At 37.1% G+C, this 23,409-nt stretch overlaps 1 protein-coding gene across 1 annotated transcript; it reads right to left on the reverse strand.

The window, feature by feature from the left end:
• Positions 1-3,892: 3,892 nt before the first annotated feature.
• LOC116255250 (ATP-dependent RNA helicase DBP2-like) lies at positions 3,893-23,145 on the reverse strand. The gene is made up of 15 exons (XM_031631024.2): positions 22,817-23,145; positions 20,847-20,939; positions 20,577-20,741; positions 20,300-20,395; positions 19,689-19,763; positions 19,284-19,445; positions 18,759-18,839; positions 17,196-17,294; positions 15,372-15,467; positions 11,845-11,976; positions 11,654-11,728; positions 10,929-11,018; positions 10,735-10,809; positions 5,355-5,611; positions 3,893-4,227 (listed from the first exon to the last, which is right to left on the reverse strand). Exons 1-14 carry the CDS (start codon positions 22,829-22,831, stop codon positions 5,432-5,434), a joined length of 1,434 nt encoding a protein of 477 aa, XP_031486884.2. The 5' UTR covers positions 22,832-23,145; the 3' UTR covers positions 3,893-4,227; positions 5,355-5,431.
• Positions 23,146-23,409: the final 264 nt, after the last annotated feature.

Here is a 23,409-nt window from a genome sequence, read left to right on the forward strand (position 1 = left end):
ACACATTTTTTTTCATGTTTTTTTCTCAACCATCCATCTGTTTCAAATGAGTGGCTTTAGTTAGATGGTTGAGTGACTATGAAAAATGAGAGTCATCATTCACTCATTATAATTTGTAATTAAATCGGGTAAGAGCTGCCTTTATCAATTTGAGAAACAACTCTACAACGTTGTGTTACTAGCCATCAGTCACTTTTTGTTTGGAAGTGTTGATTGAGATGGAAACACATATCAATTAGATGACTCAACTTAAAATGGATGTGATTAATTCTGATGTCTCCTAATTTTTGCCAACTTTTTTTTTGTATTTTGCACCAATCAAACATTGGGTCATGATAAAATTGGGCCCTCAAATTATTGGATTCCTCTTAGCCACTTCATGGATTGTAATTAACAGGACTAGCTAAATGATCATTGTTGATCCATTCTGAAAGAAATATTCAAAAACACAATTGCAGGTTTCCAGCTAAATTCATAATAGTCGGCCTCTCGACGGAGCCTTTAGGAAGTGCTTGATTCACTTGGAATCAGTGGAATTCTAGAATTATTATTCTTATTCTTTAAAAATGAGAATTGCATTATCAAACAAAGAATTTTGATTCAGGAATTATAGGTTCATTCCAAAATCAAAATTCTAGAACTATGATCCCACCTTATGAGGCAGAATTACGATCCAGAATTCTGGAATCCTTGTCACCTCTCTTTGTGGCGCAAGGCATGAAGAGCTTAATTCATAAAATTCCATCTAGCAAACTCAAGAGGAAAATTGGAATTGGAATTTTCATTCACATTCTAGGTTGAGTGGAAATTTGATTATGGAATCAGAATTCTAAGACATCAAACACCCAAGAAACCAAATGCAATCCGAGTGGAAGAGAATCCCATGTGTAGATGATGTTAGATTATCATTTAGTTAATTATTCACTTACTGTTGATTAATGGTAGTCGGATTTGGATGAAATTTTATAGTAAACCCACATTTGATTGATCCAGATTTTGTGCACTTACTTGAGCGGAGTGACGGGATTTGCAGTCGGATTGGTATGTTGCTAAATTTGATCGGATAAGACCCCCAATTGGGATCTGTGGTTTGAATAAAATGAGGGATGAACATCATATTTTTGATCCACAAATTTTAATCGAGATGCAAATTTTAGACCGATCCATACATTGATTGAGTTGGGTTAGCATAAATCTGTGTGTTTGTGTGGATTCGGTCCAGCCCAATCTATTTTGGACAACATAGACAGCTTAACTGGATCAGGATCCAGATCTTCAGCATTATGCATACCAGGGAATTATGGGTGCTATTTCGTTGAAGACTTAGATTTGTAATAACAAAGATTGCTATCTTTTCCAAAAGGATAAGAAGAAGAGAAATATTAGTTACAATGCGATTTTGACTTGTTATTTCTTTCATTTTTCCTCTGATTTTTTTTTCTAAACTTTGTAAGTTTCAATTTTTTGTGGAAAGTAAAGGAAAGAAACAAATCATTTAGTCTGGTAATATATGATCAGCAGAAGTTTATATTGGATTCTGTAAGAATTGAATTGGATCTGAAAACCGAAGACCCATTTGCCCAGGTCCGGCCGGGTCTGGATCTCAATGGTAATTTTAGATTCAATCTTTCTGCAACAACGTCCAGAGCCATATGCACATTAACAAACAACACCTATTACCAATGCTATCAGAATCGTGTTTGGAATGAAATTGGCAAAATTATTTAGGAATCCATTTTTGAGAAAAAAAAAAAAGTGGAAACATAGAAGCATTAATTGAAATAGAAAAAATATATAAATAGTTAGAAATGGCATATGGCACCCTCGAACCAACAACCAATTTGAATCGGTCCCATCGATCCGATTTGAATTGACCAACTTTGATAGCACTTCCTATTACAAAATATGTAATTTCCAAAAAAGTGGATACAATTAGGAGACATTTGATTTGAATCCAATTCATTGGCATCCCTAATCTGAATATGTAAATATCAGAGAAAGTGGATACAATTAAGAGTATATTTGATTAGAATCCCGATCGCATCCTCATTCCTTTTATATTGACATGTGCTTTGAGAATATGGCAGAAAAGGGCCCCTTAAATAAAATCTTTTTTTATTATTTTAGAAAAACCTGTGGCTTATGGTCAAGATTTTGTGGTCTTTAAAAGTCTGGTCAAACAAACACCATGAGGCTTGATATCAATGGGCACACAACCATATTTTTAAGTGTGGAACTTTCTTTTCTTTTCTTCCCTTTCTCCCTTTTTTGGGATTGGGAGAACTTGTTCTAGGGTTAGACTTTTCATCCAACCACTCTGCTTTCTTTATGAATCACTCGCCAATCACAAGCATAATTAAGTAACCACAAATGGTGGCAATTAAATAACCACATTCGGGTCTACGTCCGAGTGCCTGATGATGAAGGATGGGCGATGACTTCAACGCTTCTCAGAAGACCATCACTTTCTTGTTTCCTTCTCATATTATATTTTTGCATAGGAATTAAGCTTGACCCGACCCTGAATATCTCATCCTTACAGTGCAAACTCTACGAGCCAAATGATTTTGGGGATGTCAATAGATATTATTCAAAGCGGAGTCTAACATTTGAATAGAAAACCGGATCATATTAGCTTTTGAGAAATGACATAACTAATTGGGTTCAGTTTCAAACAACTATGTGATTGGTTTCCGGTTCCAGATTAATTTTAAAATAAATAAATTATACCCACCATCCATACAATTTATAAGTTAATTTTTAACATATCATAATTCAATTTAAATTCAGTTGTATATTTAAGTAAGATTTGAATGTGAAAAACAAGTGTCAGATGCAGATCAAAAATTCAGATTGTGAACATAAAAAAGGACTGAAGGAATAATATATACTTTATTCATATTCAAATCTGAATTTAAATCCAAATACATAAACATCCAATTTATCAAATATGGTAAAAGATACGTTCAATTGTGGTCCATTGAACATTGCTAGTTTACACCAAAGGTGGCATAGAAAGGGATGTGTCTTGCCACTGTTTGACATCCAAAGTCTGATTCAAATCCAATTGACCGGTCAGAATTTGAAAAATTCTACTTCAACGTCATAAGTCCAACACTGTAGCAAGGTTCAAAACTTTATTGCAGGACCACTTCCAACAAAGCAGCATTTCAGACATTCATCGCCTATTCGCAGTCCACCTTTACCTTTTAAAAACCTTGGGGTGGTTCTAATAAAATGCCATGAATGATGCAATACTAAGACTTACAATAAGGTCATGTTTAACTTTGGACTTCTGATGATAACGTCAAATACATTAGTGCTGATATGAGAGAATAAAAAATAAACGACAAATTATGGTTTTTTGTTATATGAACTCATTTTTGTGACAACATAATCATGGTAAGCGCTAACCATGGTTAGACGTAAAATAATAATATCTGCCCAGAAATTTTTTTTTTTTTTTTTTGGTGACATGTTAGGGGTAGGGGATCTTTTCATATTAGTTAAAGTATAATCGTTGATAGAATCCTTTTCTTAACTGAATTATTCCTCAAGAAAGTTTCAGTATTGCATTCAACAATATTGAGTTTTCATTGGGATTTGGGGGCATAAAAAGATGTAAAAAAACAGCGGAAACATCTAAAAATCACTAAAGGTAGGAGGAATTTATAAGCCAGTAAGCATTAAATAGAAATTCATGAGAAATGAAAGAAAACTAGTGGTTAATTTTCAATCAACAATGTTGGTTCGGCTCGGTCCAGCTCACACAAGCTATTCCTAGCACAAACAATTGCAAAAATTTAAATGTTGTGCAATTTTTTTATCATGATACCATACCACCCAAAATCATGTTCTGTTGTCATGGACAAGAATTTTAGTCAAGGTTTGCAAAAAAAATGCACTTTCTCCCAAAAATGCTTTCGGATTCTGAAACATATAGCATTAAAGCTGTAGTATTTTTCGTAATTGTCACCAACATCTGATGTGCTGTCGTCAACAACGATGTCACCATGTGATCACATCTCACAGCGGACAATAGATGCACATCACACATAAGGAAAGAACTTTCAAGAATTCGGCGCAAAGACCCAAGGGTAGATACAGACAAGTCAATGCTGCTGGCGATGGAAAACTAGATACAAGTCTACTTACAACATTCCTTTCAACTCTTCACCTTGTAATACCCAGAAATGACCATCACCGCATCCCATTGAGCATCAGCACCTGTATTTAAAATTCATAAAGTTAGGACAGCACGTTCATACTACTTGGAGAGAACAAGAAATGAAAAGGAGACGAATGTAGCAGGGAAATAACTTTAAAGCTATAATAAAGGAGGTCGTTTCACCAATCTGAACCATATTTCCAGTCCTTGAATATTTATGGAGTTGAGCAGATATGTTGAACTCTTAACATTGCACAAAGGCCAAACTTCAGAAAATAACTACATTCTTTTAGATATATCAGCTACACCTACTCCAGAGCTACTGGATTTTTTTTTTCTTTTGTCAATTGGCTGTGATAATATCGATACAAGAAATGAGTTGTACTTTTTGTTAAAGACTGTCATGCTTTTGCTGTTGTTATGGTTAATGAAATCAGTTTTATTCCATTGCCACTTGTTAATAAATGCAATGGCCGAATATTTTCTTTACACCAACATCAGGAAGATTATCTGTATAATGACGATAATTTCTGAATGATGGGATAGCACAATCACACAACTACAACCAAGGGCCTGGCATCCATAAGTTACTCTACTCATCTACTATTATTCCATTTCTGTTGTAACTGAAACTTTCTGTTTGACCATTTTGACAGAAATGGGTATTAGAGTAAATGGAAATTAGCAAGTACAAAATTTATTATTGAATTTTAGGATGCCATAGGGTATAGAAGGTCCATGATTGAGATATGAGTGTAGAACTATATCCTCGCCAATCTGGCCATAGATCTACACTCCATTGTAATAAAATGGACAGTCATGCAGGCAACTAACTAGAAAGCATGGAAACTTGGAAATTGAAATTTATAGAACGTTTTGAATGATTTACTCAACAATAACTCTTCCATTATGGTGGAAACTTGATTATTGATTTTCTAACGGCATAACTATTTCCTGTCAGTATTAACAGAACAAGTTTCCATGGATGGGTATTATTGACCTTTATTAGTATCTATATATATCTTTCAAAGGATAATTAGTACTTGTTATCTAATAGATAATCTGTTCCTCATTTCAGGTCATGCATTCCCTTGAAAGTATAAACACTTTGCCCAGTTCAAATAGAATAGATGCAAATTATTGCAGGAAAATCTGGCCACTTGGGAACTGAAAATCCGGTAATTACCTGTTTGTTAATCTTCAGAACCAGAACCTGGACTTCCATTGATTGTTTTAAATGTGAAATGTGAAGGAAAAACCACCTCAGTCATCCCAAGCGTCATCTGCTGCACCCTCTTTTCTCATGTTGGCCGGGGTCAGCATGTATCTGTACTTGTCATCAACACTTATTGATGTAGGACCTCCAGCTACCGATAATTTGGACATTCCAAGCCTCACTTCCCTCTGTGCAGCTGCTATTTCTCTTTCTTTCTTCCTAGCGACCTGGACAATTCCATAAGTCACTCATTATATTAGGAAAAAATGAGGGAGACATGAGAAGGTGTTGCTCTGAATGATGCCCTGGTAAAAGAAGAAAAAACAATGAAGGGCAAGAAAATCCATTTTCCTTTAAAGAATGATTTGTTGGTTTGGCTGATGTCCTGGCAAAGCACTAGAAAAGAAAGAAAGTTAAAACCATGTGAAATTAGTGAATCACAAGAAATTTCATAGTCCTTAATGAGGAATAGTTTTTACAGGCACTTCCCTAGGGTTTGGGCATTTATAAATCTCTGGTTCTGGAATCTGGACTGTCAGGGCAATCTTCCCACAGTAAGTGGCAAGTAACTAAGTTAGCCACTCCAAAAAGCATTTAACCATCTCCAATTGTCGAGATAATAGGAGGGCCATCTCACCCTCTTTCATAAAAGCATCATGTTAGTCTACAAAATTCAATTAAGTTAACTCACATGAGATAAAACCAAGAAAAAGAACATATTGTGAACATTCAATAGGTTCAGGGACTTTATTTAGCACCAAACGAACTCGGTAGGCACTGACTAGACTCACCAAAACAACTTAAGCCATTATCAATTCTCAAGTCAAATTTTCCAGACAGAATAGACACGTAGATTGCTTCCTAAAGAGCAGATGTCATGCTTCCAAAGGGCATGTCAAATCATCACTCAAGACTGTGATCTAAAATTATCAGGAACCAGTTGTCTTAGAATTTTGAACATACTGAAACACTAATTACTGTTAAGTTTGTACATATGGATCGGGTCACCCAGACCCGACCCATTTGATCCACACGCCCAACACATCTTGGGCGGTGGCATACTTGTAAATCTTATTGTTATTTTGTGTATTTTATGATGTACCCTAAATCATGATTAGTATATAATGATAACAAGAGGCAGACGTCATTGGTTGGTGCTCTCTTTCATCTCTCTCTTGCTTGGACGTGCAGCCCACTTCTTTCTTCCTCCTCTTGCATCTAAGTTCATTCAGTGGTTTGGTATTAGATATCAAAATCTTACATGGTATCAGAGCCAGGTTTTGCCATTGAGAATGTTCGGTAAGAATCTCTAATTTCTGCCCTAATCTTCAAATCTCTATTTTCTACCCTAATCCCCAAATTTCTGCCCTAATCCCTAATCCCCAAATTTTCTGCTCTAATCTTCCCTAATCCTATCGTCTACCCTAATCTGCCCTAATCCTACCGTCTGCCCTAACCCTACCATCTGCCCTAATCCTACTGTCTACCCTAATCTGTCCTACCGTCAGCCACCTAACCCTAATCTCAAAATTTCTATTTTTTTCTTATTTTCTGATTATTGCATTTATGGATCTCCACCGCAATTCCAACATCTTGTCGTCCAATTTCCTCTCCCAACTCATCTCACAAAAGCTAAATCATACCAATTATTTGACATGAAAACGTCAAATAGTTCCGTTCATCAAGAGTCACCGTCTCTATGGACATCTCAATGGCACCACACCTGCGCCACCTGAATGGATTATGCGAGAGGTGAAGAATGCTGTAGCGCAAGTTCAAGATTATTGCAAAAATCAATCCTAAATATGAGATGTGGATGGCTCATGATCAATCTCTCGTTGCTTATATCACCTCCACACTATCAGAGGAAGTTTTGGCGGGTGTTGATGATGATCTTTCAGCACTTGAGTTGTGGAATGTACTTGCTATCACATATTCTCAAATATCATAAGCGAGATTTCTACAACTCAAGAGGCAATTTCAGGATATCAAGCGAGACACGGTCTTTCATTCAAAGTCTTGTTGCAGACGGACTATTACAAAAGTCCAGTCTAAGTCCTGTCAGTGAGTCTAGCATGTGCTCAAGTTGTCATATTTGTAAAAGCCATGCTCTTCATTTTCAATTAATAAATAAGCGAGCTTCGAAGTTATTTGACACCATTTATTCTGATGTTTGGGGGTCTGCTCCTATTTCTTCCTCTTCCGGGAGTAAATATTATGTTGTTTTTATTGATTTTTATTCTCGTTACACTTGGATCCACTTCATGAAAAGCAAATCAGAAGTTTTCCGCTTGTTCACCCAATTCCACGCCTTGGTCCAAAACAAATACTCTAGTAATGTCGTACATTTCCAATGTGATGGTGGTGGTGAGTTCATTTCCAATGAATTTACTGAGTACTTACTAAATCATGGGATCACTAGACAGATTTTCTGTCCTCACACACCACAACATAATGGTATTGCTAAAAGAAAACATAGGCACATAGTTGAAAGTGCTCTCAGTATAATGCATAACACTGATGTGCCCATGACTTTATGCACTGAAGCCTTCCATACTGCTGTTCATGTTATTAATCGACTGCCACTATCCATGCTTGAAGGAAAATCTCCATTCTTTATTTTACATCAAAAACAACCAAATTATTATGAGCTACGTGTTTTTGGATGCATCTGTTATGTTCATGTTGATGTTTCTTTGAGAAATAAGTTTCAAGATCGAGCTGTCATGTGTAGATTTGTGGGTTATGCAGAAAATTATAAAGGCTATCGCTGTTACAATCCTATTACAATTCAAAAACTGGACGTGTGCATATTTCACGACATGTTGTTTTTGATGAGCTCAAGTTGAAGGATTTAAATGAGTCACATGCAACACTTAATGATAGAAATGATGTATATGACTCATGGCTGAATGCTGAAATATTAGACCAAAGAGCTGATACACACCATGCATAAAGTGAAAGAACTATTGATGAGCCCGAGACAGCCACAAACACTTAGATGGATAGCATACCTTCATCTACTCAGACCAACAACATGAGCATGACTTCACCTAATCGGTTTTCAGGAATGGTGTATAATCGACGACCAGTTCCAGTTGATCCAGAAACTGCCACTACTTGTCCACGTAGATCAGAACGTGTGTGGCACCCTATTGATAGATGGGTAAGTTATGGTAATTTCTCTTTAGATTTTCAGCTCTTCATGACATAATTGAACAAAAGGGTGGAGCCAAAATGCTATGAGCAAGCGTGCAAAAGCAAACATTGGATCGAGGCCATGAATGAAGAAATGGCTGCCTTAAATGAATGTCAAACATGGGAGATTGTTCCTCGTCCAAATGGTAAGAATGTAGTAGGCTCAAAATGGGTTTACAAACTCAAGTATAAACCTAATGGAAGCATTGATAGATATAAGGCTCGACTCGTGGCTAGAGGCTTCACTCAGCAGTACGGGGAAGATTATGATGAGACTTTCAGTCCAGCCATCAAGATGAGAACGATCCGGGTTATCATCTCTCTTGCCGTCTCATATGATTGGAATTTATATCAGTTGGATGTTAAAAATGTTTTTCTTCATGGCTTTCTAAAGGAAGAAGTTTATATGGAACAACCTCCAGGATATGTTTCCAATGATCCAACCAAATGGGTGTGCAAATTACAAAAATCACTGTACAGGCTTAAGCAAGCATTTAGTTCATGGTTCGATAGATTTTTTCCCTCCATATACAACAGGCTGGTTTCCTCAGAAGTTCACTTGATCATTCTTTATTCATCTATCATTCAGGTGAAGTTACCACTTGGCTACTTATATATGTAGATGACATAGTTCTTACTGGAAACTCTTCATGTCATATATCTCATGTTAAGGAGGTATTGCAACAAGAATTCAAGATGAAGGATCTCGGCGAACTACGGTATTTCTTGGGTGTTGAGCTTGATAGAAAAGGTGGCACATTAACTCTTACACAACATAAATACACTCTTGATATTTTGGATAGGGTAGGTATGACAAGTTGCAAGCCCATAAATACACCTAGTGTTCTCAACACAAAATTAAATGCATCTGATGGGAGTGATGCATACCCAAATCCTAGTTTTTATCGAAGTATAGTTGGCATGTTGCAATATCTTACTTTTACACGCCCAGACATAGTATATGTTGTGAATCAAGTCTTTCAGTTTATGCATGCACCCACAGAAGGGCATATGGATGCTACCAAACCTATTTTGCGTTATCTCAAGGCTACGCTTGGGGATGGACTCATCTACACAAGACAGTCCACTGTTTTGCATGACCACAACATTTCCACTTATACTGATGCAGACTGGGCAGAAGGGCATATGGATGCTACCAAACGTATTTTGCGTTATCTTAAGGCTACGCTTGGGGATGGACTCATCTACACAAGACAGTCCACTGTTTTGCATGACCACAACATTTCCACTTATACTGATGCAGATTGGGCAGGTAATCCAAACGATAGATGATCAGTTTCCGATTATTGTCTCTTCCTTGATTCCAATCTAATTTGTTGGAGTAGCAGGAAACAGCGTGTAATTGCCAGATCTAGCACTGAGACAGAATATAGGGCAATGGCTGCAGGCACCGCTGAAGCTTCATGGTTACGTCATCTGCTTGGGGAACTTTCTCTTCCCATTGCTCAGATTGCTCAGTCATCTGTATTTTGTGACAACCAAAGCGCGATCAAGATTGCCTTCAATCCTGTTCTACATAATCGCACTAAGCATATAGAGATTGATCAACACTTCATTCGTCAAAAGGTTGCGGAAGATGAGATTGTTCCCACTTATATATCCACGTCTGAACAAGTGGTTGATCTTTTTACCAAGGGACTCACAGGGCACCATTTCTGGGAATTGAAGAACAAGTTGCGCATGATCAAACCCCATGCACAACTTGAGGGGGGCTGTTAAGTTTGTGCATACTTGTAAATCTTATTGTTATTTTGTGTATTTTATGATGTACCCTAAATCGTGATTAGTATATAATGATAACAAGAGGCAGACGTCATTGGTTGGTGCTCTCTTTCATCTCTCTCTTGCTTGGACGTGCAGCCCACTTCTATTTTCCTCCTCTTGCATCTAAGTTCATTCGGCGGTTTGGTATTAGATATCAAAATATTACAATTACGTGTATGAGATCAGTGTATGAGATCAGTCCTGGACAACATCAGGACTGCATAGAATTATTCCTTTGAATTAAAAGAATGATTAAAACAAAGTTGTTAAATATGAAAAGAGATGAAACCAAAAAAGCAAAAGAGAAGTTGTGAGAAAATTATACTGTTTTTCTGAAACAACTTTATGAACTTCTAAAAGATTGCACCTTTCCCGTAGCAAATGACAATGAATTGCCGGACTCAACATCTGCAATTCCTTTCCTTATCTGTGCCACAACAAACTGCAATTGGTAGCAAACCACAAGTTAATAAAATATACATGCCTTAATCTTGTTAAGATGAATGTAGAGATAAATGACTAGGATAACAAATACAAGAAGGAAGAGAGAAACAATTATACCATGTCACGGTCGGTATAAAAGGAAGTAGCATGACCTATAGTCCCTGCACGCCCGGTTCTGCCAATCCGATGCACATAATCCTCCATTGTCTATCAAATAGGTAAACTTAGCAATTGAATCAAAGAGAAGAACTAACAAGTATCTAGCTACAAAAGAATCGGATAAACGCTTTGAAACTCGATAGGAAACCATTTTCCATTCAAACACTACTTATACAAGCATGCAAAGGTAGAAATGAGCAAGTACTTAACTAGAGACAATTCAAGAAAGCCTTCCACTTTCATTAGAAAGGGACAAAGTGTCCGTCAAAAAATTACTTCAAAATAATGCAAAAATTGCAAGCCTTTCACGCAGCATTAAGATGATTCTTATCAAAAAGTTGCCACAAAAGAAAGCTAAAACTCAATTACTGAAAGTCTGAAACTAACACTATAATCTGCTTACATTTATTTATATGAGAAAGAAAGCAGGATACCAGGAAGTGTATGGAGATCTAACCTTGTGGAATTGGGAAATAAAATATTTCATGAACCAAAAAACTATAAAAAACTATGACGTTTTCTATAACCAAAGGAGCGCTTAATTGAAGATTCAAAAATGACACCAGCTTGCACAGTTTGTCATTTTCCACTAAATTAACTGAAACTTACGAGATGAAAATCATAAGTATCTGCAATCAGAAAGGTCACCATTAAACATGCATGTCAATCGATAGCAACCACACCTTTGGAAGATCAAGATTGACAACATGAGCAACCCCTGTGACATCCAAACCACGCGATGCTACATCTGTAGCAACCTGAAAGTATAATTGAATTGCAATAAATTATATCAAAACTTCAGACAGTTTACATGATTCAATAAGGAAAACAATTTTGAGAAGTCTACTTCACTTGGGAAAAGGAAGTTTCGTACCAGAATGTTTGAAGATCCATTTCTGAAATCACGCAGAGCTGCTTCCCTTTCAGTTTGACTGCGTCCACCATGAAGAGAAACTGCATGCAACCCTTCTGCTATTAAAGCTTCAGCTACTTCATCACACCTTGTCTATACAGAATATAGCTTAAAAGGTTATTATAAGAACTAAAATTCTAGAAATTGCATAAGATATATGGGGGGGCAATGAAGAAACAGAAATGAGAGAGAGCGAGGCCTTCTTTAGGCTATCTAGTGGTTGATTTGACCAGTTCTTTTCAAAATCCAGTCGCATTTTTTTATTTGGAATGTCAAAAAATGTATGCCAAAAAAATTCGTAAAAAAACCAATGAGCAGGTCAGGTCTTATGACCTAGAAAACACCTATGTCAAATGATTGTTGAATCCTTAGAAAATATGATCCATACATGACATTGGATTTCAGTCTCCTTTTCAATCATATCTTCCACTTTTATATTCCCTCTTGTGTCTCCCTTCCTCTCGTGTATAGCAATGTTGGCTGTCACATATTCAACTATATAGGTGGATACAAAAATGTCTAAAATTTATAGAATTCAAAAACCGTATCATGAAAATCATATGTATGAATTGGATTTCATAAAACTTTTTAACTAACTGTCTTAGTCCTTTTCAGCTCACGAAAGTGAATCTAGATATCAGATTTTCGTGTTTTCTTAGTCATATATTTTCATGCCTTCTGCATTCATTTATATGGTTAGAACTTAGGATTGTGAACACTAGAAGGCATGCTTGGCAAGCACGTTTGGGGAGGCCAACCTAAGGATTCATATCATATTGGCAAGTCGATCATACCTAACCTCCCACTTATCTATCTTTTGGCCCCCCAGATTCTCAAAACCTGTGTGTTGTTTTTCACAAATCCAACCATATAGATAGATAGATACTTAGATATAAAATATCCAAATATACAGGATCTTAAAAAAAACATAACAAAATACAGATTTATAAGGTCTTCGAAATTAACAACTTTAGATTTATTACCTTGCAAAATAAAAAATAGAGTCCTAAACACCTAATGTTCATAATTTTTTATCATTATATTTCAATACAGTTTGTATGCATCTAAACAATTGGATTTAGTATACTGTGTCTTCCAATTTGTGTGCCTATTGTGCTTACCCCCTTAAGGGAGGCAAGACTACAATGCTCAGAGACATTTTAAAGGTAGGTATTATAAGCACACAAGTGGAAGGCACTAATGACTTTATATATGCACATACGTATATACTATATAAACGTCATAGATTTCAATGGATGGCACCTGGATGAAATCAACATGCAGCCGCACCCCACCCGACCGAAGACTAAATTTTCGGACAGGAAAGGACTCAGCGAAACTTAGATGGGTACCATCATGGGTACGTTAAACGTACCCGGTACAGCTTTGACAGTACCCTGACCAAACTCAAGGCCTTACCAGTTCAGTAAGGCTGTAAGGGTACTAATCTATTTGACTAGTACCCATGTGCCATAGATTCCCATGAACTAGACGCTGCAAAATGAAATACTTAGTCAGCCCAAACACTTGCAAGGTGTGTTCAAGAAGGGCATGGAGGCTGATGCAAGTCGAGGAAGAAGTCCACATGGGGGTAAGAGAGGACAAGGGGAAGAGGGAGAGAGAGAGAGAGAGTCAACAGGGTGGACAACCACAGAGGGAAGAGAGGGGCAGGGACAGGAAGGGTCATGTGGTAAGAGAACAGCAGGGCAAGAGGGACTAGGAGGGAGAAGAGGGGAGGGTCACAGGTGAAGAGGAGAGCTTGCAGGGGAATAGAGGGGAAGAAAACAGGAGGGCTGCAGTGAATTCTGTTGTGGTCCATCTGATTTCAACAGATGGGATGGACCACAACAGTGGATTTCATCCAGATGACAATTACACCCAATGAAATCAATGGGATATATATATATATATATATATATATAGGAAATTCAGTCCTATATACTACAATCTTGTAAATATTTAAGACATTAAGAAGAAAGTATGTGATGACTGATGTCTGACATGGCAGGGTTCTTACTGTTCCATGTATATGCCCCAATCTTCGGGGCAGATACATGGCAAAGTAATATGTTGTTCCTACTGCCAAAAGACCTTAAAGAAATACATAGGATTGGATAGAATATATCTATATATGAGTGTGTGTGCGTGTGTATCAATTTCAGCAACTTTGACTCATAACTCTGTCTCTCTCCTTTCTTCCTCCTCTAATAAGACGAAGATAAGGAGAAGTAGAAGGAGAAGCTAAGTTGTCAAGATTTAGAGAAAGGGGAATATATATATATATATATATATATATATATATATATATATATATATATATATATATATATATATGAGCTGAAATCCTCCAGCCATCTTCAGCTTCATCCAATCATGGCCGTCCGATGCAATGCATCAGGTGGATGTGATGCATTGGACCATTTGTCATGCCATCCAAACCCAGACAGAAAAATGCACAAATCCTATATATATATATATATATCCAAAAGTGAATCAAATCTAGCTGTTGGCTATTCCAAATCAAGAATTCTAGCTCTGGGAGTAGCTAGAAGTTACAACTTAGAAGGACGGCCACTTTATATGACCATCCGCCCTTGAACAAAAATATGTTACAAAAGGTAAAAAAGGAATACAAAACAATGAATGCATATTTATGTATTATATATTATATATATCTATCTACATATAGATAGATAAAGAGAGACCCATCTCCCCAGAAAACAAAACAACTCCTTTGCTTAATAGACAGATTTCCTAAAGTCCTGAAATCAGCTTCAAGCATCAACTTAAACAGAAGTGATTTAATGTAGGATCCTTTCCTAAACAAGTTAATTAAGCTTAGACCATTGCTAGGGCCTCATTTCCCTTTAAGCAAGCTGATAAAAAAATTCTTAACCCAGTAGGGCAGTCAAGATGTATCATGACACTAAGAAGCACAATAAACGGCAACACAAAAGAACTAAGGCTGTGTTTGTTTCACCGTGCATCTGAGATCCGTAGGATATCAGATCCATGGATCTGACCTAACGCAACCTAAGGTTTAAAGTCATCAAATGAATGCTGTCATTTCATTTAAGATTATCTGCATGTGACAAAGTATTTTATATCAGAGTTTTTTACCACTGCTGATTTCATATACAAATAGCAATCAGCAAGCTGGCCTTTCATCAAATATGACTACAACTTGTGGAGTTATCTCTAGACATAACTTTTTTTCTCCTTCCAAATCACTGGCAAATAACATGCATTGAAACACTTACAAGAAAATGTAAAAAATATGGATATAGCTGAGATAAATGTTTTCCACCAGTTGTCTTTGCCTCCACCCAATGGCATATATAAGGTTGGCCCCAAAGGTAAACAGGTTATAGACATTTCAGCCATGAAAACACAATAACATGCCTTTATAACACTGTTAAAAAAAAGGTGATGGCAGATAAATAAGTGTTTCGAATACTAATGCACATCCTCCACAATGACTCGCCCACCTTCCTTTCAACAAAAACAATGGTTAATGGAAAAGTTTGTCCAGTATTCTCAGCCCGAGATGCCTCCTCCACAAGCATGGACAGAAGCCGATCAATCTGCACCAGAGTAACCATTTAGAACTGTAAGGAGAAGCCCTTTTAAGTTGCAGACAAATAGCACCATTAGCTTGATAAGAAAAATGTGATACATGACTTGTTAATAGTATGTGTGCACTGGAACAATGGTATAAAAAGACACTTTGTGCACATATAAGAATAAGTTAGTAACTAGAACTAAATTGCTTGCATTTCATGTTCAGTGAACAATTTCCAAGTGCAACCTTGAGCGTTGAAAATATCAAGCAGCATGGTCAGGCAAAATAGCTCAATAATGACGCTTATCATACATGGAATGGTCGGGCACCACTGAGAAACTGCCTACGGTTTTGCAACATAATCAACAGCACCTTCATCTATATAGTATTCGCAAAAAGAATGAGACTATGTGAATCCTTGCTTATAAACAGCAAGGACATAGGCTACATATCCATGTTACTAACATATTAAAGTATACATGTTTTTACTAACATAACAAGTATCAGCCTTTTTGTTTTCCAAATGAACAGCCTTGAAAATTGAGATGCTGCAATTTTCCAAGATGTAATCTACACAAGTTATTTCAGCAAAGCCTTGGTCTCTTACCTACCGTTATGGGACTTCCATATAATCGTGAACCATAGTTGGAAACTTAGAACAAGTGTGACCTATTTAACATGTATGATAAACTGAGGGAAAAAGAAAAATGAAATGCGCAAAGGAAGAACACAGTAAAAGAGTAATAGGTAGTAGATATTATGATATGTAGATATCAACCAAAAAGAGAGAAAAGAACGGAGAATGAGAAAAAAGTTGCAGAGAAAGACTAAGTCAAGCTTGTCCTCTCACCTTCAACATTAAAAGCAGCAAGAGCCAGCAAGAGTAAGTTTGTGTTCCTTATGAGTTTGGAGAAGAATATTAGAAATAAAATCTGAACTTTAATTGGTAGAATTCTTGATTTTCCAGCATAACTGGACCTTTTAATGACCTTCATATTGCATCTTTTCTCTTAATGACACCCTTTTTCCTTTTCCTTTTTTTTTATCAACATACTGATTCACTGAATTCTCTATCTAATAACAGCTATGACATTCGGACTTCTCTATCTGGTGCCACCCATCTGCTGACATGGCTGGACAAACGTGTGGAATGGCTTGACATGATCAAAGTATCAGGTGTGGACAACCCACCCATGTATGTTTCCATCCAAATTTGGAACAACTTTTCATTTTAAGGCCATTTTGGCATGCCTTGTTAGCCCATAAATATAACTCTTTATCAGAGTTATTGAAGTTCAGTAAAAATATTCTTTATTACTAGACTTGTTGGATGGCTCGCTTTGTTGACTGTAAACATTTTCTAGTTATAGAACATCAAAATGGAAGTCATCCATTCAATTTGATGAACCAACCATGCTATTCTTATCGTAGTATTTGCTAGAGCAAATTAACAGTTTTCCTTATTTATGAGAAAATCGGCCATGCATTGTCAACTATTCCCATAATCCTACTATACAGTATACACACAGAAATGCATACTATGTATCCATAACCCAAGGTTTAAATTGCTTGATTGCTTCACGTCTACACCCATGGACATCGTAATGGACCAAGAAAAGTAGAACTTTTCATGTGATGCATCAACTACAAAATGCTAGATTAGGAAATCAATGTCCTAATATACAACAACAAATATTAAAACAAAAATTACAGTTAAAATTTTTTCCTTTGAGATATTAAACACACTAACCTTGTCACTCTCGCTAACCTTCTCCAGCACTTGAGACACATTCATAGTTGGAGAACTTACTTTTCCCACCTTTACTTGGACGGGTTTATTTAGGTATTCCTGACCACATACACATTCTGTTCAGTGAAACATGATAAAAAACAAAAGTCGATGATAGAAATAAATGAACAAACAATTTATCAGTTTAACCAGGAAGTAAAGGAGTCGGGGCTTGAAACATGATCCTAAACATGACAACAAATCTACAGGTATACATACAGATAGCAGCTTGATGAACAGGCATCGCAGATAGAAGGTCAACCAAACCACAAGCCTATATCCATTGAGATAGAAGCAATATGCCTTTTTTAACTAGGGATCTCATTTATTAGTGGTGCCCATGATCTAGCCAGGTGGCAAACCAAGTTTGATTTTCAGGTGCCAATACCAGGTACAGTTGTCAAAACCAGGACTCAGAAAAAGGTGTACCAATTTCTCCAATGACAAGAGAGTATTCCTTTACAGAAACTAAACACCTTGAAGGCTGATAAGGTTGGCAGAAGAAATAAACAGTATGGAACAGGAAACCACATCCTTTTCAAGGCTGATAAGGTTAGCAGCAGAAAAACACTATGGAACAGGAATCACATCCTTATGCTAATGCAAGAAGAATGTAGTCAACCGAAGTACGAACAACTGCAACAATTATAATGGGAAATTCCACCATGAAACAAATTTAGTGGATATGATATTGTGGCTCCTATTGATCTTGATCCCCGAGGGCCCAAAAGCTACCTCCAACAAGATGCTGTATGAACATCATTAGTTTGCAGGCATCCCATAGCCTTTCAGTGCATTAGAGAATCAATAAATAGCACTGAATCAATTTATGTCTACTTAAAATTTTGCACAGAAAGTTGGCCCTATCACCTATGTCATGGTTTGGAAACTGCCAATGGGAAAGGAGAAGAGGATTTCACGACAATTTAACGAGTACTTAATGCCTTCCATCTGCCACATATTTTCTGATCTGTTTGGCACATGGACTTGGCAGATGGGAATGAAGATGAACCAATTTCAGCTACTGCAGAGAAGAATGAGGACAAATCCACCCCATCCGCATCTCCTCCATTATTGTCTCCATCTCAAGTTCAGCCCCCAGAGACAGCCTAAGATGAAAAGAGAACATGTGCAATACATATAAAACACCAGGGATGACAGTAGCACAAGGATAACTAACAAACCAGTCTACCTAAAGCAGAATCAAAAAACCATCTTTCATTGGAATAGCATCAGGATGAGAGAGTTTTGAAGATCGGATCAGACTGGCTGGTAAGGCTTTTGTTCCAGATCAGTAAAGAACAAATAGGCAAACCTCGATAATGAGAAGCTAACGTAATAAAACTATGAAAATAACAAACTCTTATCCTGGATCAAAGCGTGCATGGAATGATTGTGAAGGCATGGCTGACAGTTAGTTTGTCAAACATGAATGTGTGGACAAAAATTTAAGGCTATCAACCATCTCATGATATTAGCAGGTTATGAACTTAATGAGGACAATGACATTGTAAAGGACATCACCTGCGCAAGGGATTCAATCTCCACAGGCATGGTCGCACTGAACAAAAGTGTCTGATGCTTTTTTGGGAGATTTTGCATGATCTGTAACCATATTGGACAAGATGAACTTCACTGAGGATGAAAACACAGTATGTAACTTCAAAAATTGCAATATCTGCATGCAAAAGAAATTATAAAGAGGCAATGCAAATTTTTACGAAAATAAATACAAAGCTAATATGATAAACTATCAGTGTGCAATTCCCTTCTCGATGTACCAAGGCACAGCATTTAACTTTAAGCGAGACTATCTTCTGGCTTTCATGGTTTTCAAGTGGCAAAGTAACTTTTGTGCCAAACCATTATTCGACTCTCAATGTATTCAAGAATTTATAGGTGCAATAAGTAACATCTGCGGGGAAATAGCATATCATGCCATGTGAACTATAAAGCAAGTCAAATGCTTGGACAGGATAAACAAAAGAAAGTGAAAACCGATTAGAAGGATTAATGATAATTTTTCAGGGTCACAAGATGCTGATTGACCTCTTTTATCTGTGGTTCAAAACCCATATCCAGCATCCTATCAGCCTCATCCAAAACGACAAATGAAATTCTGGAGAGACAGCTGTTTCCTTGCTGCAAATGATCAATAAACCGTCCAGGTGTTGCAACCACAATATGAACACCTGCTCGCAGTTCCGATCTCTGTCAATAAACATAAACCAACCAAAATGAAAACAAAAACAAAAGGACTTTTTCCGCAACAAATAAAGTTATTCAAATCCTAGTGCATATTCCGACCAAGTCCTGTGTAGTAGTGAAAGCAAGCTTAGAAACTTGATGGACAGAAAGTCATGACAAAAGCAATTAGCCACATAAAGAAAGAGAAAATCACTGACAGACCACATGAATGTGAGGACCATCCTAGAGTTAACAATGGAAAGTCACCTGCTCTGATATGTTTGTTCCTCCAACAACTATAGCAGTTCTGAAAGAGTCCAACGATCTGCTGAAGGCCTTGACCTGAAAAGGACACAGGAAAAAGCCACAAATGCAGAAGCAAATCAGGTTTGTCAAATTTCTAATAAAATCCGATTCTTGAACGGTTGGATGTAATTATAGAAGGCGGTATATAATGTGGACTTTCCAAACACTCAGGCTTCAACATTAAATGCTATTGAACTAGATTAAGTTCATGCAACAAAACAGTATCTGAGAGAGTTCTTTACAGTCCACCGTTGACCAAACTTACATAATAACTATAAAACGCAAAGACCATGGAGAAGAAAATGCAAACGAACTTCTAGTGCCACACTGGGAGAAGGAACAAAATTCAGTCCCAAGGTTTGTGAAGGATGCATAAAAGCAATATGAAACCACATAGATGCTCATGCATACAAATTCCTCTCGAGGAGCCAAAGGGCCAAGAGGAAGAAATGTCAAACATGCATGACATCATTTTTTTTTTCTGATATCATGATCTATGCTGATGATCTATAGTACCTGCATGATTAAGGAAATTAAGTTCATGCTTCATAATAAGAATAGAGTTCACTGACCTCTTTTTCTATTTGTTGAGCAAGTTCTCTTGTAGGAGCTAACACCAGTGCCAGAGGTCCATCGCCTTGCCGAATAGGTGATTGAGCTAAACAATGCTGTAAGCAGAAGTGAGACTTTATATTCCTAGGAGATCTTATTTTTTTCATTTTGAGGTACAAATGAAAATGCTTAATGATATTTTCAAGCTCATTGAAAGCCCATGGCAGACTGCTAGACAGTGAAAAGGGTATATAACCTGCACAGCCTACAAGCAATAGAAAGGCAACCATAGGATACCTGAATCATGGGTATAGCAAACGCAGCTGTTTTTCCACTACCAGTTTCAGCACAGCCCAAGAGGTCCCTCCCACTTAGAGCAATTGGCATAGCTTGTGCCTGAATAGGAGTTGGCCTAGTATAATCATGAAACGCCACGTCCTTCATAATGCTTGGATTTAAGCACTAAATAACATTTAACCAAACAGAAAAAGAATAATTCTGATATTAGGAAAAAATATTAAAATCTATTCATTAAAGAAATACATAATAAGGTTAGCATCAATGTACCATGTCAGCGAATGATTCTATTGGTGCAGGAGCAGGAGCAGTGTCTGGAGGAATCGTCACATCAACATTTAACCGCAATCTAACATCTTCAATCTGATGAAGGAAAAAGGGTGCATTGGCAGATGCTTCAAGGGAGATTAAAATTTCAAAACCATTTCAAATGCGGAAATGAAAAAAGGAAAAACAGATAAGTTGAAACTTGAAACCGTTGTTATAAAAAGCATTGTCAGGGGTTTAACAGAGACATTTTTCTTGGTTATTAGTCAGAAAGTTTGATTTTTTCGAGAAAACTCATGAATTCCAAAATTCCAAAATCATATTAAAATCATTAAAATTTATGAAGTTACGGATTTTCTGCTTTTTTATTTTTTACAAAGACATTGATAAATTTTAGGCACTAAAATGTTAAAAGAAACTCAAGGAAATTAAAATACATTAAACATGTTTCTTGAACTCGTGAAAATATTGTGATAAAATATACGATAGTCCATATTTTCATAATAATATTGTTTTGGCAGTTTCTGCAAAAGATTGTGATATTTTTCACCTCCTTTTCATTTTTCCTTATTCTTCCCTCATTCATGCAATATTTTGAAAAAAATGGTGATATTTGTGAGAATGGTTGAAACTTGAAACACATACGCCTGTTTTGACAGACTTTCTTTCCAGGAATGGAAGTACAATACTGCTTGCAGTTTGTTAGAAACGTGAATTACTGAATCTTTTTGGATTTTTCTGGTATTCTATATAAGTTTGATGCAGTGATCATGAACTTCAAATAAACAAAAAGCATCAAACTGTTGCTTACATAACATTAATGGCTGTTTCAATTGAAAAACAATTAAATTATGGGAATCTAGAATTAATGGATGCTATCGCGATTTGAAGGTAATAAAACAATAAAGTTAGCAATGAACTGGTTAAGAGTGAAAGATCGGCAGCTTCTCAATGCAGAAGAACCAAAGAAACATCAATATCCTATAACCCAATTCAACTGCAACTTTTCATCAAATGTGGAACAAGTTGAGCTAAGTGATGGTGAGACATGTTCTAGAGTAATCGCATCAGCAATATTCATGCAATATCCGAGCATGCATACATCAGAGTTCTAACAATACGGCCACTGGCCTGCACTTGCATTTTCAGATAGGTGAATCAGCTTCATGAGAGTTTCGTTATGCATTTGTCACACCAATGGAGCTCCGCACTAAGCTGCAGACATGAACGAACATCCTTAACAAGGCAGGAACTAAACACAAAGAGTCCAGAATTGATCCAGAACTTACTTGGCTTCACAACCTCCCTCTCCATGGACCTCTAACACAAGTAGTCACCATTGTACCCACCTCATTATCATTTCAGCCTTGACCCAACGCCTAAAGAAACCTAGCACCGTTCACTATAACCGCTTAATCAAGGACGTAATCCTTGAGTAATGCTCGTCTATGAAGAACCAATAGCACATGATCCGCAATAAGAATACTTCTCAGTGCTTCGAACCCCAAGACCAACACTTCAACTATAGAAAATGAAAAACTCATTGAAGAACACGAACCATTCACAAATAACAACAGGAAACAAGATAGTCATGCTCGATTTCTGGATGTACAAAAAACAAAGAACCCGATCACTTAAGTAAAAACAGCATGGGAACCATCCTTCTTCCCATTTTCATTCGATCCTCCAACAGAAACCCGAAATACAAATTCATTAAAGATGCCCAAAATCGATACGTTTATCTAAGCTAAAAACGCGATATTAAATGCCATATCTCGTCTTTTTCTCTCTCAAACACTCGAACAGCTGAAAAGACACGACCCATTGTTCAAGAAATCACGCAATCTGCACCTCCAACAAGCAATAACCCCAGAAAACACACTCGGGTTCTTTGACCACCAAAAAATCTCCCACATAAAAGAACCAAAATGACCAAGAAATTCAAAATAAAACCATCAAGACGAAGACCCGACCTGCTCCGCCGTCATGCGAAGGACTCTTTCCGACGGCTGCCATTGCGGGAAGACGGGCTCCAGCGTGGAGAATCCATTGATGGCTCTCCGGCCTAAAGACGGATCAGCATTTTTGCCCGGGGGGAGGCCGGCGACGGCCTGGATAATCGTGGTCCGGGGGAGAGGGCCTTGTCATTGTAGTCAGGAGGCGGCTTCGGCCTATTGGAGTTGTTGGAGGAGGCCAGCGGGCGAGGGAGAGCGCCATTTCTGAGGTGGGGAGGAACATAAGACATTTCTTTCTCTCTCGTCCCTTCTGTTCAATGGCTTCCGAGTCTGGAGTGAGATTGAGAGTTTGTTTATCCCAGAGATGAGAAAGAAGTGCGAAAAGCTACGCTAGCTTTGTAAGATTGTCCGTCACAGGGACACGACTCCGTATCGGAGAGAAGGTGCCGCTTTCTATTAATTTAAACATTATCTTTAAATGAAAATAAAAAGAAAAATTATTTATTTAAAAAAATAAAATTATGAAAAAATGAGTTTTAAATATATATAAGTCAAGGGAAATCGGACTTGCAAAATGTGACTCGAGTTAAGCCGGCCCGGTAACTTTTTTT

This window comes from Nymphaea colorata, chromosome 5 (genome assembly GCF_008831285.2).
Source record: "Nymphaea colorata isolate Beijing-Zhang1983 chromosome 5, ASM883128v2, whole genome shotgun sequence".
Lineage (NCBI taxonomy): Eukaryota > Viridiplantae > Streptophyta > Magnoliopsida > Nymphaeales > Nymphaeaceae > Nymphaea > Nymphaea colorata.

Coding starts and splice junctions, on each gene's coding strand:
- LOC116255250 (XM_031631024.2), bottom strand. Junction 18,840..19,283: donor TTGAACCACAGATAAAAGAG/GTCAATCAGCAT, acceptor ATATGGTTACAG/ATCATGCAAAATCTCCCAAA. Junction 11,729..11,844: donor ATGGATCTTCAAACATTCTG/GTACGAAACTTC, acceptor TTATACTTTCAG/GTTGCTACAGATGTAGCATC.